The sequence below is a fragment of the Haliaeetus leucocephalus genome, unplaced genomic scaffold (genome assembly GCF_000737465.1).
Source record: "Haliaeetus leucocephalus isolate CR32 unplaced genomic scaffold, Haliaeetus_leucocephalus-4.0 Scaffold251, whole genome shotgun sequence".
NCBI lineage: Eukaryota > Metazoa > Chordata > Aves > Accipitriformes > Accipitridae > Haliaeetus > Haliaeetus leucocephalus.
The window spans coordinates 11,637,045-11,651,809 of record NW_010972687.1 but is presented as its reverse complement, the minus strand read 5'-3'; the positions used below and the strand labels follow the sequence as shown (position 1 = coordinate 11,651,809).

Below are 14,765 nucleotides of genomic sequence, written 5' to 3'. Positions count from 1 at the left end.
TTGAAATCAACTGTTTTCCTAAGAAGACTAATGTAATTTTGTCCCCTTGATCACTAGTACTATTGAAACTGTATTCACTGAGTTTCCTGACCTGAGAAAGATGTATGTAGAATAACAGCCCAGCTTCTGTCAGAGTCTCTGACATCAGGTTACTGTTTACTTTTGCTTGCATCCATGGTAATGGTCATATCCAGTTTAGTTTAATCAGCAGTTGGCTATAACGTAGGAGAGGGGAGCATATGTGTGTATATATAGTATCTAAGCTGTATTTAGAAGTTCTTGTCAGAAATAAATAAACTGAGCTAAGTAAGAGATCACACTGCTTTTGTCACCAAACCCATGCTGTTTGGAGTGCTATTTTTTATAGGGTTGGTTTGGTTTTTTTGGGGGGGGGGTTTGGTGCTGGCAAGAGAGCCCTGCACTGAGAGTTGAAGTGTGAGGTACAGTTTCAGTTAGATATATTGCAGGCTTTGTTCTGCAGGATAGGAGTATGAATTTACTCTTGAGAAAGAGGTCAAACAGAGGTTTCATGTTCATTCAGCTCCTTATGGGAATTGCTGACTTCCTACTGAGGTGGTCAAGGATCATGAAACAGGCACAGACAAAATCCTTTGATATTTTTGTCCCTTCAGGCATGATGGAATTGTTGCAAAATTAGAGGGTTTGTTATGAAAGAATTTCACTGCAGGAATTAATTGATCCTGAAAGACTCCTCCTTTACTTCATCCACCATAATCAAAAACTTACATATCTTTGTGGAAGCAGAACTTTTTTCAGAGTTTGTAGACAGAATGTTGCTTTATGAATATTTAACAATCATACTGTGATAGGAAATAAAAGCCAGATCTGGACAACAACTGCATGAGACACTTCATATCAGCATGGTTTATCTAGCAGCTGTGTGATGGATCAGGTCCTGTTACGTCATTGTCTTCCTGGGAGGAAGGGGCGAGATGCTGCTCAAGTGATGATCGATGGTTCCAGCTTTTGGCTACACTGCATGGACAGTCCTGCCCAACCTTTTGCTGCCAAAGAGTTTATACTTTAAGAAATAGTGGTAACATTTCCCTGAAGAGATGAGCTTTATCAGGGAGACACAGCAGAGTAAAAGTGAAAAGAGGTTCCTAAGATAGAATAAGACATCAGAAATAACAGGCTGCCATCGCCACTGCGTAGAGTGATGTGCTCATCATGGATAGTTGTTATCAGGCAGCAGGTTTTTGCGCTGATTAGGCCCAGCTGAAGTTATGTGGTTTTACATGTAATCACTGACAGTTTTGTCCTGCTCCTGTGGCACTCCAAGGAAGGGTGAAGGTACTTGTAAGGGAAGTGGAACCATGGGTGACCAAAACAGGAATTGATATCCAGAGATAATAAAGTACAAAGTGCAGAAGATTATTGAATTAATACTTGAAAAATCACTGGTATTGGAGAGGTACCTCAGGCTTTTGAACTGACTGTTTAGTTACAAAAGGTGATTAAGGTTTTGGGTGTCTTAGGATTTCTCCAGAGTCATGGTTTTCTACATTATGTTTTACGCCTCTTATGGCCCATCATGCAGTGAATGACATGATGTGAATCCATCAGGCTAGTGAATTCTAGCACAGAGGCTGTGCCGTGCCAGAGGAAACACATGGCGTCCTGGATATTGACTCTGAGGACGCTTTCATTCTGAAGACCCTTTTCAGTGCTCAGACAGTTACGATCTACAGATCAGCTCTGTGTTATTTACTGGGGCTTTGGGAATGATGCATTGAACCACTGAGCCTTTAGGCCAGTGCTTTTACGCCAAAGTATTTATGTTGAAGTAAGGGAGTAAAATTTGGCCCAAAGCCTCATTGTGCTGACAAATGTATTAAAATGTATGTTGGAAGAGGAATTTGGCATTGACTCTGAGTAAAGAGAAGAGGAAAAGAGGTTAAAACCTTGATTACTTTTTATTCTGTTTACCTAATTCAGAGTTCAAAATTATTCTGTTTTAATTAAAGCTTGGCAAGATCTCTTCTGCTGTTCACTACAGGAAATGAAGAAAGGGAGAGAGACGTGGGAGAAGAGAACCTACTGTGTGCCTAATTGTACTGGGTGCAGCTAGATGCCAAAAATGCATGGGGACATGTTACAAGATCTATGTTTCTGTCTCAGTCGAAAGGCGTTTTAATAGATTCATCTGTCAAATCCCATTACCATTAGCATATGATTTTTAAATTAATCTTGGGATTTGGTTTACTTCTTTCTCTAATGAGCTATTTACAGGGTGCCTTGTTAATACTTCTAAGGTAGTGTAGAGAGAATTGGAGGAGAAAGCTGCACCTGGGGAATGGAACAATTTCAGATTTACAGTCTTTTGGGGTTTTCTGCTTTTCTAAGAATTAATTTTGTAAAAATTCATCAGGGACAGCTAGACATCTGCTTATAAAATCCTAACCTGTCTTTTGCAGAGAAGATTACCATGAAGATGGGTTCTGTCAGCCCTACAGGGGAATTGCGTGTGCACGAATCATTGGAAACAGGACCATTTATGTGGACTCCCTCCAGATGCAAGGGGAAATTGAAAACCGAATTACTGGTAAGCTTATATATCTCTGTAGCAGGGCAAAAAACATCCATGAAAGTATCCAATTAAAATATAAATAGTGCTATCACCCTTTTTAGTTTTATTGGTCAATGACTAAGACATCCTTAATTAAGGTTTAGAGGAGGTGAGCCAGTTTCCCATTTGTGCTGTTAACAAAATTGGGAGCAAGGAAGATAAATATCTGCTGTAATGTGTAGAAGCTTCTTCCATGTCCTTGAGTAAAATGTCAGAGCATTAACTTTATAACAACTTGGAGTTTATACTGGAACTTTTTGCATGATGGATGCAAAAAGAAGATTTTTTTTTAAAAATAATTTTGTGAAGTAACAAAAAAATTACTGATTTTTACTTTCTTGAAAAGTGTATGGTGGCTTTTCTCTTGGGTTTCCTTCCCTATTGCATAATCTTGGCAGAGTCTGGATTTCACATTTATTTATATAAAACAAGAGTTGACCTTCCTGTGCTCTGCCCCTGCTGATTGTTTCTCTGATCATCATTTTGGTACAGAGTCACAAACATGCATCCAAAACCTTAATGAGTTTTAATGGGCTGTACATCAACATGGGTTTTCTTCACTGGACCTCAGTTTTAGCTGACATTAGCAACTGTGACTCTGATATACACAAGCAGAGCAAGTGAATGAATCCATGAAATAAAGCAAACTGTTTATTGTAATATATGGCCAGTTAACTCATTCCAGCAGGAGCTCATTTGCATCTGGCCAGATATGGCTAACTAATTTGATCTGCAATTTTAAGATAACTAGTTGCCAAAAAGAGTTTCACTTCACCTGTCCCCTCTGTCTCCCTAAAGATATTACATTAAAGACTCATTGTCAAGCCAGAAATCCAGGTCAGGTTTTTTTTCTGTTCTTGAAATAGCAATCAGATTCTGGGACCGGCAAAATCCAGGTGTTGACCTTTCCCTGTGCAGTAACAACTCATTCCCTTCCCTCCTTTCTCCTGTGCTCTGTTGTAATTCCAGCCTCTTTTACCATTATGTCATTAATTAATACAGACTAATGATACCATTTTTTTCTACAACATAATCTCTATCCTATTTGGATGTTTTTCAGCAACATGGAAATGTTCAGCTATCTGAAATAATTACATCTGTAACTCCGTGGATTAGGTCTATAATGTCCTTCTAAAAATAAATAAACAACCAAAAAACTGTGATATCTTCCAGAAAATGTTTCTTGATCAAGTTATACTTGTTTCTGGAATATACAACATGGACATTCACGACCTGGCTGCTGGATGCCTAACATCACTGATTATTGGTTAGATTTCGGAGGCTGGGACTCTCTATCCTGGAGTGGAGGAGAATTTCTGATGGAATCATTCTTTTTTAGGAAAACTCTGTGAACGACCATGTAGAGCTGCCCCATGCCTAGCCAGGTGGTAATGATAATCCATTAATAATCTTCTAAGTATATACATCTGAAAGACATACCAAATGTCTTATGCAAAATAACCCTGAGGACTTCACAGCATACTTGGTTCTTAAGAGTTTTCTTGTATGTGAAACAAGTATTGCAAGACTGGGTGTTCTCTGTCCGAATGATGGGGTATTTTTGAAATTGCGGTAACTTGTTAGATTAAAAAAAATCTGCTATATAACTGCTGCTGAGATTTTGCTTATACTTTTGCCCATACTTCCTAAGCACAGTTTTTGGTGGAAGGTCTTTGTGCTTAAGAGCTGTAGGACGTTCAGGGGAGTCTGTGCGTGGGAAATGGTGACACCTACTGCCCGACGCCAATAACATTTAACAGGGTTACAGGCAACTTCTGTGAGGAATTTTCATTCCAGATTTTCATTTCCCTGCTGTGCTGATGTGTGAAATACATTCCCTTTGTCTCTATGACCCCTGGTGCTGTTCGGTCCTGGCCATGTGGTTAGGTGAGAGTTGCAGCCTTCTATTAAAAAAAGAAGGACGTTTCTGGAGAAAAACTTGACACATGACTTGAAAGACTGGAGGACCAGCAATAAAGAGTGCATGGACCTGACCCCTGACCTGTGGATATGTGTGGCTAGCAATGTCTTTGCTGTGCTGTTTAATATCAGTTTAATAACTTAAAAACCCCTTAGATGCCACCACACAGTCCTGCTGGCTTTTGCATCTCCCATCAAAATAAAGACATGGTTGTGAATTGTGCACACTTTGCTCATGCTGATCTAAATTCTGTAATGCCTTCACAGAAATTAGTGTGGTGTTTCAAATACCCAACAGTGACTGTTTCATTCATCCAAGTTTATTTTTTCCCTGTTAGTCTTCAGGACAAGCACGTCACAGCTGTTGTTTGAGGTCTGATACCATGCTTGCATGCAGTGTTCCCTATATGACTGATAAATGGTTATATTATTGTGTTAATATTCTTGTATTAAAATAAGCAAAGGTGTAAACAGTACAAAGGGCTGGAGCTGGGGCTGCTTGCTGCACGTGTGGCGTTTAGGAAGAGGCAGGAGACTCCCTGATAGCAGGTGGCAGCAGGAAGTATATGGTTGAAAGTAGGGAGCTGGACAAGAGGCAAAGAATTGATCTGTAGGTTGTAAATAGACTGCTGAATGATTTGGAATTGCTCATTTCCTTTTTACAGTGTGCATTAGTGGAATGTGCAGTCTAGTAAGCCTCACTCACAAATGACGCTTTCCAGTGTGGGAATGAATGTTCCTACATTTAAAGCTTGATTCATCCCCAGTACATGATGAACATGCACATTTGTCTTTTTTTTGCAATGTGTAAGAAAACTTGCAGATAAATGTTAGTGTGTAGATGCTGAGAGCTGAAGGGGAGGATTAAGCTCCTAATTCATTATGACATTCATCTTAATGTGATCAGTATGCTGAGATTGATTACATTCATTTTTCCCAAAACTGCTGCCTGTTAGGCTTCTCATGTCTATTAATAGCAATATCTCCCCAAATACCAATGGCACACTTCATTTTGCCTGTCAAGACTTGAAAAACACTTGTCTTGTTTATTGATCAAAATGTCTACAGAAGGGAGAAGCTAGGTGATCCTCGTTCAGATTTTACCTAATTTGGCACTTTGGAAATTCATGTCAGCATCCTGGCAGGTGTGTCTTGCCTTTGCTCCGTATCCTTTCAAGTTAAAATTAGTCAAGCACCAACAGTTTGCTCAATGCTAGTCACTTGGGTACATTCCTAAGAACCAAGGTCCTACAAGCTCTGTGCAGACGTCAGAGGGACACTGGGATGCTGGATTTGCTGTCTGCATTTGTCAACTCTCCTTTGCAGCAGAAATGAATTCATTTCCCCACTGCTCGGTAGGCTTTCAGATGCTCAAGAAAAGATGAAAGCTGTAAAAGGCAAATGACATGAAAATTATGTTGTTTCTCATGCTTTTTGTGCATTAATACATAAGCAGTATTTTTGTTCCCTTCCAGCTGCATTTACCATGATTGGCACTTCCACACATTTGTCTGATCAGTGCTCACAGTTTGCTATACCATCGTTCTGCCACTTTGTGTTTCCCCTGTGTGATGAGCGCTCTCGGACCCCTAAGCCGCGGGAGCTGTGCCGGGATGAATGTGAAGTTCTGGAGAACGATCTCTGTAGGCAAGAGTACAACATTGCTAGGTCAAACCCCCTCATCTTGATGCAGCTTCAGTTGCCTAAGTGTGAGGATCTCCCACGACCTGACACCTTGGAAGCTGCCAACTGCATAAGGATTGGGATCCCTGTGGAGAGACTCAGCCGATGTAAGTCTGGGTGTTTCATCACTGGGAAAAAGTAGAGTTTGTTGCTTCCTCAGGTTGGGTCTGAGACACAATATTTTATCAGTCATTCTTTTTCTAAAAGAAGTACTGCTATACTGGATGTTACTACTTTTTATCACGTTAATACTGACCACAATTTTGCACTGTTGTAAGGTATAGTTAGGATGGCGAGACAGTTTAAAGGATGCTGCTTGGTACTGAAAAGGGTTATATTAACCACCCTGGGCTATAAAACTCTGTGTTCACACAACCAATTTGACTCAGATTAGTGAGGGGCAGCAGTGTGTTGCAGGCTTCCCTTCCCACAAGCCTGCCCCCATCTCTGGCTCAGTCCTTGCCTTTCTGGATGAGTCCCCCATACAGCTATTTCTGACTTCTGTTTACCTATCAATAAACCTCGAATAGGCTCTGGAAGCTTCACTGGAAAAATCTGTTAAGAAATTAAACATTTAATGTTCATTCTTTCTCTATGGAAATCCACAAGAATATTAACCCTGTAAATCAAACATGGAGTGTAATTGTCGTTCTTCACTCACACAGGATGGGTGAAAACATTGATCTCGCTTACATGAATTTATATTTGTATCCGGGAGTAGAAGGGCTGTTCCGTTGTCAGTAATTATGTGCTGACACTTTTTCTGCCTACTCCGTTTCCTAGCAATTAATCACCATCCCCTACAATGTTCAACAAGGAAGTTCCAACAGACTAAAGATGTTTAATGTTCAAGGTGTGATAAGATTATTCTGAATATCCATTGTCTGAACCCATAGCTAGGAGCAGGGGTCATGGCATATTGGCGGACATGGAAGACTCTGTGCTAGTAAGGCAATAACCTAGTGTAGCTTCAAAGACAATGACAGAGACAAATCAGCCAGGGAAGAGCTATCAAACAAAAAGAATGAGAATAAAAACAACAAAAAGTCTGGCTGAAGTAGTTCATGGTCCTCAGAGCCAGTGGTTCTCCCTCTGGTGGAACAGCCTCCATGTGAATACCCTGGGGATGTGGAGGAAGGGCTTTGAGAGAGCTGGATTCCTGAGTTCTGGGGAGGGGAACTCAGAAAAGTGGAGAAGCTAGTGTTGCAAATGTGCAGGAAAATGCATTATTCAGTTCAGGTGATACATATGAGAGACAAGCACTCAAGAAGTGTGAAGAGACAATAGCAACAAAACAGAGAGATAATAAAGATAGGAGGTCAGCAGGTATGAAAGTGATGTATCTAAAGAGAAGAAAAGCCTGAATCCCTTCTTTCTAAACAAGAAAAGAAGGAAAAATTGGCAAGGGGCATTAGGAAATGCAGCACTAGTTTCTCTAGGAAGTGAGCAGTTTGAGGAAGACAGGAAGATTATGAGAAATAAAAGTGACAGGAAGTTTACACTGTTGGCATCTGAAGACTTTTCCTGAAGTAAAACTCAGATCTCTAATTTAGTTTAACTTACCTTGTCCTGTATCAAAAGGTCCATCCATGCTTCTTAGTATCAACTTGCACCCAGAGTTACCAGATATTGGTATGTATAGCCATAGAGCTGAGACGCTCAAGAGCAGAATCCAGATATCTGGGTGTAAGAGTACAGATACCTGCAGAACTGAAATTTCAAAACCCACAGCTTTCATTTAAATCCTGAAGTACCTAAATTCAAGTACTTTTTGCATACATGGTCTATGCACTTCAACTTTTTGGTCTTGCTGGACTTGATTGTTTTGTTATTTGCAACGTTTTGTCAAACTCTGTCTTGCAGATCATCAGTGCTATAATGGTTCTGGAGCAGACTACAGAGGGACGGTCAGTGTTACCAAGTCTGGCCACACTTGCCAACTATGGGACTCCCAAAGTCCGCACAACCATGATCTGACAAGCACACAGTTTCCAGAGCTAGGTGGAGGACATGCATATTGCCGAAATCCTGGAGGTCAGATGGATGGGCCCTGGTGTTTTACAAAGAATAAAAACGTACGCATGGAACTGTGTGACATACCTTCTTGTAGTATGTATTCTCTTTCTTTTTTTCCCCTACTACTGTCCTGAGTCCTGTGTGATTTTGAATTTTCCCTATTTTTACAAGTACAATTCACTTAAGGTGGTTATGCTTTCAAATGTTTCACTTGCTATAATGCGGCACCCTTATCTTGTGTTGTAGGTATTTAATATTTTCTGGAGATCAGAGCTTGTAACTGAGATAGTGACACTTTTTTGTTACATATTGGGTGCTTAAGCTTAGATAATAATTAACGATGATTTGTAGTTTGTATTCTAATTTGTCAAATGCCAGACTTGATGTACTTATCACCTGTATGTATTTGGTTTGCTCACCCTACATATTGCTTTCGCTCTGTATGGCAACTTGCAGGCAGCAAGGATTTTCAGATCCTCTAGAGGGAGATAGAGCACCATGCTTGGTTGGAAGGAAACCATGTGGCGTGCAGAAGCAGAGACGTCATAAAACAGATGATCTTATCAGAAAAGTCCTACACTATCTGCTAGTGGCTCTGTACTGCACAACTGACAGCAAAAATAAAAAGCACGCAGCTTAATACTGTCCCACTCACTTCCCTGTATTGGCACAGTCTTCAGTCTAGAGCTGTTACAGTGGTGACAGTCTTTGGACACGACAAAGCAGCTTAGTACTGTGCTTCATTAGGAAGAAAAGCATGTTTCCTGCAGCAACAGATGTATCATGGAAGCCATAAAAGAGGTTTTGTTACAGATTGCATGGATATTTAAGAGCACTCAAAATTGACATGAAATTTTTTAGTTACTTCACTTATTTACAGTAACATGATTTGACATTTATAATATATTTCTATGTTGCATGTAACATGGTGTAAAGATAACACTGGGATGTGGTTGTGGTGAAAGCAGCAGCCACAAAGAGCAAAACCACGACTGCAGAAAACGTCCCAGGCTGTTCCAGTGAACATTTTGGACATCATTATGCTTTCCTAGAGTCTCCAAGTATCAAGAAAAAAGCACTTTAGGAAGGTTCCAGAACAGTCTTATTAAGTGTATGGTTGGCTCTTTCATGTCTGTCTCACTGTAAGATAAAAGCACTTTAATTCTATTAAGTACAGAACAAATAATATCTCTGCCAGTGAGAAGTGAGATTTATTTTATTCTAGGCAGAAATAGTACCAGTGGAGGTAAAAAGTGGGCAAAGTGCTGATGAAATGGCTGAAGTTGGGCGAGAAGGCCAGACTGCAATGTTGTCCTGTGGTTTATCACATTGAGTTCACTGCTTTATATACTGTGATGAAGACTACTCACTTGCTTTTTTTCCCCTGAACAAGATAATGCAATGATACTCTGGCCTATGTTCTGCAGTTTCCACAACCAGAAGCCTCAAAAATAAAGTGAAATAAACCACATACTGTTACAGTCAACACATTAAATGTGGGGCTCCTAGTTTATCATCATACTGCTAGTTGCTATGTCCATTCAAGTTTCTTTGGAATATTTAATGGAAGGTTATGGAGAAGGGGAGACGGTAATGTGACTTCTGTTTTCAAGCTATAGGAGTTTATGTTTAAAATATAGCATTAAAATATAGTATTAATAATCATACCGTAGTTTGGGGGGTTGGATTTGTTTGGGGTTTTTTTTGCTTTAGTATTGAAGGTATTAAAAATACATATTGTAAACAATGAACATTTCTGCACCTGACAGGTCCACGTGACAGCAGTAAAATGGGAATCCTCTACATCCTGGTTCCCAGCATAGCCATCCCTCTGGTTATTGCCTGCCTTTTCTTCCTGGTCTGTATGTGCAGAAACAAGCAGAAGGCATCTGCTGCTACACCACAGCGCCGCCAGCTAATGGCATCTCCTAGCCAGGACATGGAAATGCCACTCATTAATCAACACAAACAGGTATTTTTTCCAGAATTTGCTTAGGCCACGTATTTCCAAGGTGTCGTGATTTTCAGTGTCTCGGGTTGTCAGTGTTAGAATTGAGCTGTGTTCTAAGGGACCTAATTTTCGTACTGTGCTGGCCATCTGCTTCAGTGAAAACCAGGTCTCACACTCACTAGCTGTATCTCAAAATCCTGGCCTCAGGCAACAGCTTTCAGGACAAAGTATTTTATGACATTTGTCCTTACCTGTCAATCCCCATTCTGCCTGTTGTCTTACTGACTGGAAGTGTTATTTCTGATCCAGTCTTCAGCCTGCAGCTCATTTTCGCTCCTGGTAATGACGCGGACAGTTTGCTTGTTTAAAGCAGAATGCACAGTGGGATTTCTTGTCTAATCCATCGGCTCAGTCTGCTGGTATTCTGAACCACCACCGAGTGGGGAGCTGAGCCGGGGTGCAACATGTTTCTAAGGCTGTGTATCACAAAGGATGGTGAAATGAAAATGGCTTTGAACTTCTGTCTACAGATCTCAGCTCCTGCATACGATTTTCTGGGTCAACTAACTGATCTCTGAGCTAAAATCCTGTTCAGAGCTAATGTTGAATTTCTAATCACAGCATTTACAAGATGCAAGCTCTAAAAAACAATGCTCAACTTGAAACAATTGGCAACATCTGTTCAGAAACTGTAGAATATTTGCAGAATATTACTGGTTGTAACAAATTGCATTGATTTTGTGTGGTAAGGGGGAGGTTTAATGGCTGAGTGTGGGCTATGCTGGAAACTGCCTGGTCCAGACCACAGTCTGTTGGCCACCAAAATCAGAGCTTGTTCCCAAATCACCTGTTAAAGCCTTTTTCCAGCCTGTCCTGCTCCCTCCTGCTGCAGTGGCCTGTGTGTGAAGCTGTGCCGGCTTCATCTGGCTTGGTCAGAGACTCCTCCAGCCCATGCTGGTCGGGATAGACCCATTAGATGACCATCACAAACTCCCTTGCTTTCCCTGCCAGCTGCAGGAGGGAGGCTCTGGGGGTTTCTCACTTTTGGCTTTGCCACCTTTTCCTTCACGTAGCGGGGAGAAATTCCTTCTTCCTTCTGCTCCCCTTCCACCCCCTTCTTCATCAGAGCTAGTGTGAGGTTTCTCAGCAGGGGTACTGTGTACTGCTGCCCACAGGCAGGGGCCATTCCTATAGTGGAACAGAGGAGAAAGGGCATATCTGCTACTGCAGAACCGAAAGAGACAGGGTTTGTTCCTCCTTCTGCTGGAAGAGATGTTTCAGTTCATCCCAAGGCTGCCACCTCCTCAGCCAGTGCCCACAGCTTTTCTGACAGATCTCCAGTGGGCACCTCTGGATTGATCTGTAGGGCAAGTGCACCTGCAGTTAATAGATGTCATTGTTTGCCAGATTTACTCTGAACCAATTATTCCTTTAGCTTGCAGAAAATATGATTGCTCCTTTGTAAAAATAATTATACTCATCATCTTGCAGCATAATTCAATTTACACTTCTGATAATAGTATAACTCATTTCAAGATTAACTGTAAAATCAATATACTGATGTGAATATACAAAAAACTGGATAGTCATTTTGGCCCAATTTATCTTCCATTTGGAGCATCTACGACTGGGAGCTTTTCTTTAATAAGAGATTCTGTTGTTTAGAAAACATTCTGATCTTTTTTACTGACTTATTTATCTTCTTTGCTATATTTTAGGCTAAACTTAAAGAAATCAATCTGTCCACTGTGCGGTTTATGGAGGAACTAGGAGAAGAGAGATTTGGCAAAGTCTACAAGGGGCATCTTTTTGGTACAGCACCAGGTGAACAGACGCAAGCTGTTGCTATCAAGACACTTAAAGACAAAGCAGAACTGGCTCTTCGGGAAGAATTCAAACATGAGGCAATGATGAGATCACGATTACAGCATCCAAACATTGTTTGTTTGCTGGGAATAGTGACGAAGGAACAACCCATAAGCATGATATTTAGTTATTGTTCCCACAGCGACCTCCATGAGTTCTTGGTGATGAGATCTCCCCATTCAGATGTTGGCAGCACTGACGATGACAAGACAGTAAAATCCACTCTGGAACCAGCAGACTTTTTCCACATTGTGACTCAGATAGCTGCAGGAATGGAATACCTTTCAAGCCACCATGTTGTCCACAAGGACTTGGCCACTAGAAATATACTGGTGTTTGATAAACTGAATGTGAAAATATCTGATTTAGGCCTTTTCAGGGAAGTTTACGCTGCTGATTACTACAAGCTGATGGGAAATTCCCTTCTTCCTATCCGGTGGATGTCCCCTGAGGCTATTATGTATGGCAAGTTTTCTATTGATTCAGATATATGGTCATATGGAGTTGTGTTGTGGGAAGTTTTCAGCTATGGCCTGCAGCCTTACTGTGGTTATTCTAACCAGGATGTCATCGAGATGATCAGGAACCGACAGGTTTTGCCATGTCCTGACGACTGCCCCACATGGATATACACTTTGATGTTGGAGTGTTGGAATGAATTTCCCAACAGAAGACCAAGATTTAAAGATATACACAACAGACTAAGAACATGGGGAAACCTTTCTAATTACAACAGCTCGGCGCAAACCTCTGGGGCAAGCAACACCACACAAACAAGTTCTCTCAGCACAAGCCCTGTTAGCAACGTCAGCAATGCTAGGTACATTGGACCAAAGCAGAAAACTCCAGCTTTCCCTCAACCGCAGTTCATACAAATGAAAGGGCAGATGAGACCGATGGTCCCACCTCCTCAGCTCTACATTCCAGTCAATGGTTACCAGCCAATGCCGGCCTATGGCGCTTACTTGCCAAATTTTTATCCCGTCCAAATTCCAATGCAAATGGCTCCTCAGCAAATGCCTCCCCAGATCATTCCCAAACCAGGCTCTCACCACAGTGGGAGCGGATCCACCAGCACAGGCTACGTAACAACAGCACCTTCCAATGCGTCGGTGGCTGACAGGGCTGCTCTGCTCTCGGAGGGCACAGATGACACACACAATGGAACAGAAGACATCGCCCAGAATCCCGTCCAGGAGGAGGAGGAAGAGGAGGGCTCTGTGCCTGAAACAGAATTGCTGGGTGATAATGACACACTTCAGATGGACGAAGCAGAAATTCAATCAGAAGCCTAAGGAATTTGGCCTCTTACTAAAAAAATCACATCACTTCCATGCATGGAGACTGTAGATCCTTAGGCTTAATAGCAGTGATTTTGATCTGACTAAAAGAAAGAAAACTAAAAAACCTACATCTATGTAAAGTGCAGCAGTAATCATATACGGGGTTTATTGACCATTGCCACCATCAGATTTTGCAAATATGATGGTATAGAATTGCTGGGTTTAATCTTTTTTACTGTCCTACAGTTCTTGAGGGAAGCTGCTTTTCAGTTATGTACTGTTGCTGTGCAACGTATTGCAGAGTAGCATTGCACTTCATGTATATCATGATATGTGAGTGTAATGTTAGTGAATTATGCTTAAACCAATAACACAAAAAGGAATCCAACTATGGTTGCAGAATTGCTCTGAGCGTAAAGAAGTGCCCTGGATGTGATGGACAGCTTAGTTTATAGTATTTATCTCTTTGATATAATGGACACGAGATTGTTGTTTGCTTTTTGAGTCTGAAAAAATAACAAGTTGAGAATACTGATCCGTGTTTGTATTACGATAAACAGAAAAGTAAGGAAAATGAACATAAAATTGACTGTGCTGAGTCAGACCACAAGTCTGTCCAGCCCAGTAGCATGTCTCAAAAGGCCATCGATAATGTCTGCCCAGGGAAGACTGCAAGGGCAATTTCCCTTGTAGAATTTCCCCAGGGTATTTCCCCAGCCTCCAGCAATTTGTGGCTTAGGGACTTCCCAAGCCAGAAGTGGAATTTTTTTTCTGTTTAATAGCCCTCGATGGAATTTTCTACCATGAATTTATCCAAATGATTTTGAACCCACATAAACTTATAGCATCCACAACATCCTGTGGAATAACATGAGAGGAGAGAGGATGGCTTGCTTTCATCATTCCCAATGAATGACTGTGACAGAAGCTTCCAAAAGAGATCATCTGACTGCATTTGTGGATGAAAGTATTCCTTCTCTGCTATGTATTTTCAGCAGCAAGCAGCCTTAATACACTGTTAACCAAAAATGGGGATATTGTAGGGGATATTGTAGGTGTGCACTAACTTAACAATCCAACTTTAATTGCATATTGGTTATCAGGTATAGAAAAGGGCTCCACATGCATGTTCCTACATTGTAAAAGTGTTGGGTTTTGTGTGGGCTTAGAGACTTACTTGATTTACCACAATTACTGCTGGATTGCATGTGAAACCATGTTTTTTTCCTGCCTCTTTAGTGAAAATGAATCTTTGAACTTTAGAAGACCGAAATAAGCAATACTGTACAAAGTGCTGGTTTTGTGCTTCTATTTGCAGGATGAATCATGTACAGACCTTTAAATGTAATTTATGTTTTACTACATTTTATATACTTTTTTTCATTGAAATATTTGGATTTTTGAATGAATGACTTTATAACTTAACCATTGACAATATTCACACGTGGTGCAGTTT

General features: G+C 40.9%; 1 protein-coding gene across 1 annotated transcript in view; it reads left to right on the top strand.

Moving 5' to 3' along the window:
- ROR2 (receptor tyrosine kinase-like orphan receptor 2) overlaps nt 1–13,812 on the top strand; it is a 51,567-nt gene extending 37,755 nt beyond the window's left edge. The window contains exons 4-8 of the mRNA XM_010568716.1: nt 2,439–2,566; nt 5,986–6,300; nt 8,057–8,302; nt 9,979–10,181; nt 11,879–13,812. Of these exons, the coding sequence (XP_010567018.1) occupies nt 2,439–2,566; nt 5,986–6,300; nt 8,057–8,302; nt 9,979–10,181; nt 11,879–13,321 (2,335 nt within the window). The 3' untranslated portion in view covers nt 13,322–13,812. The remainder of the gene's footprint in view (nt 1–2,438; nt 2,567–5,985; nt 6,301–8,056; nt 8,303–9,978; nt 10,182–11,878) is intronic.
- The last annotated feature ends 953 nt before the right edge of the window (nt 13,813–14,765 follow it).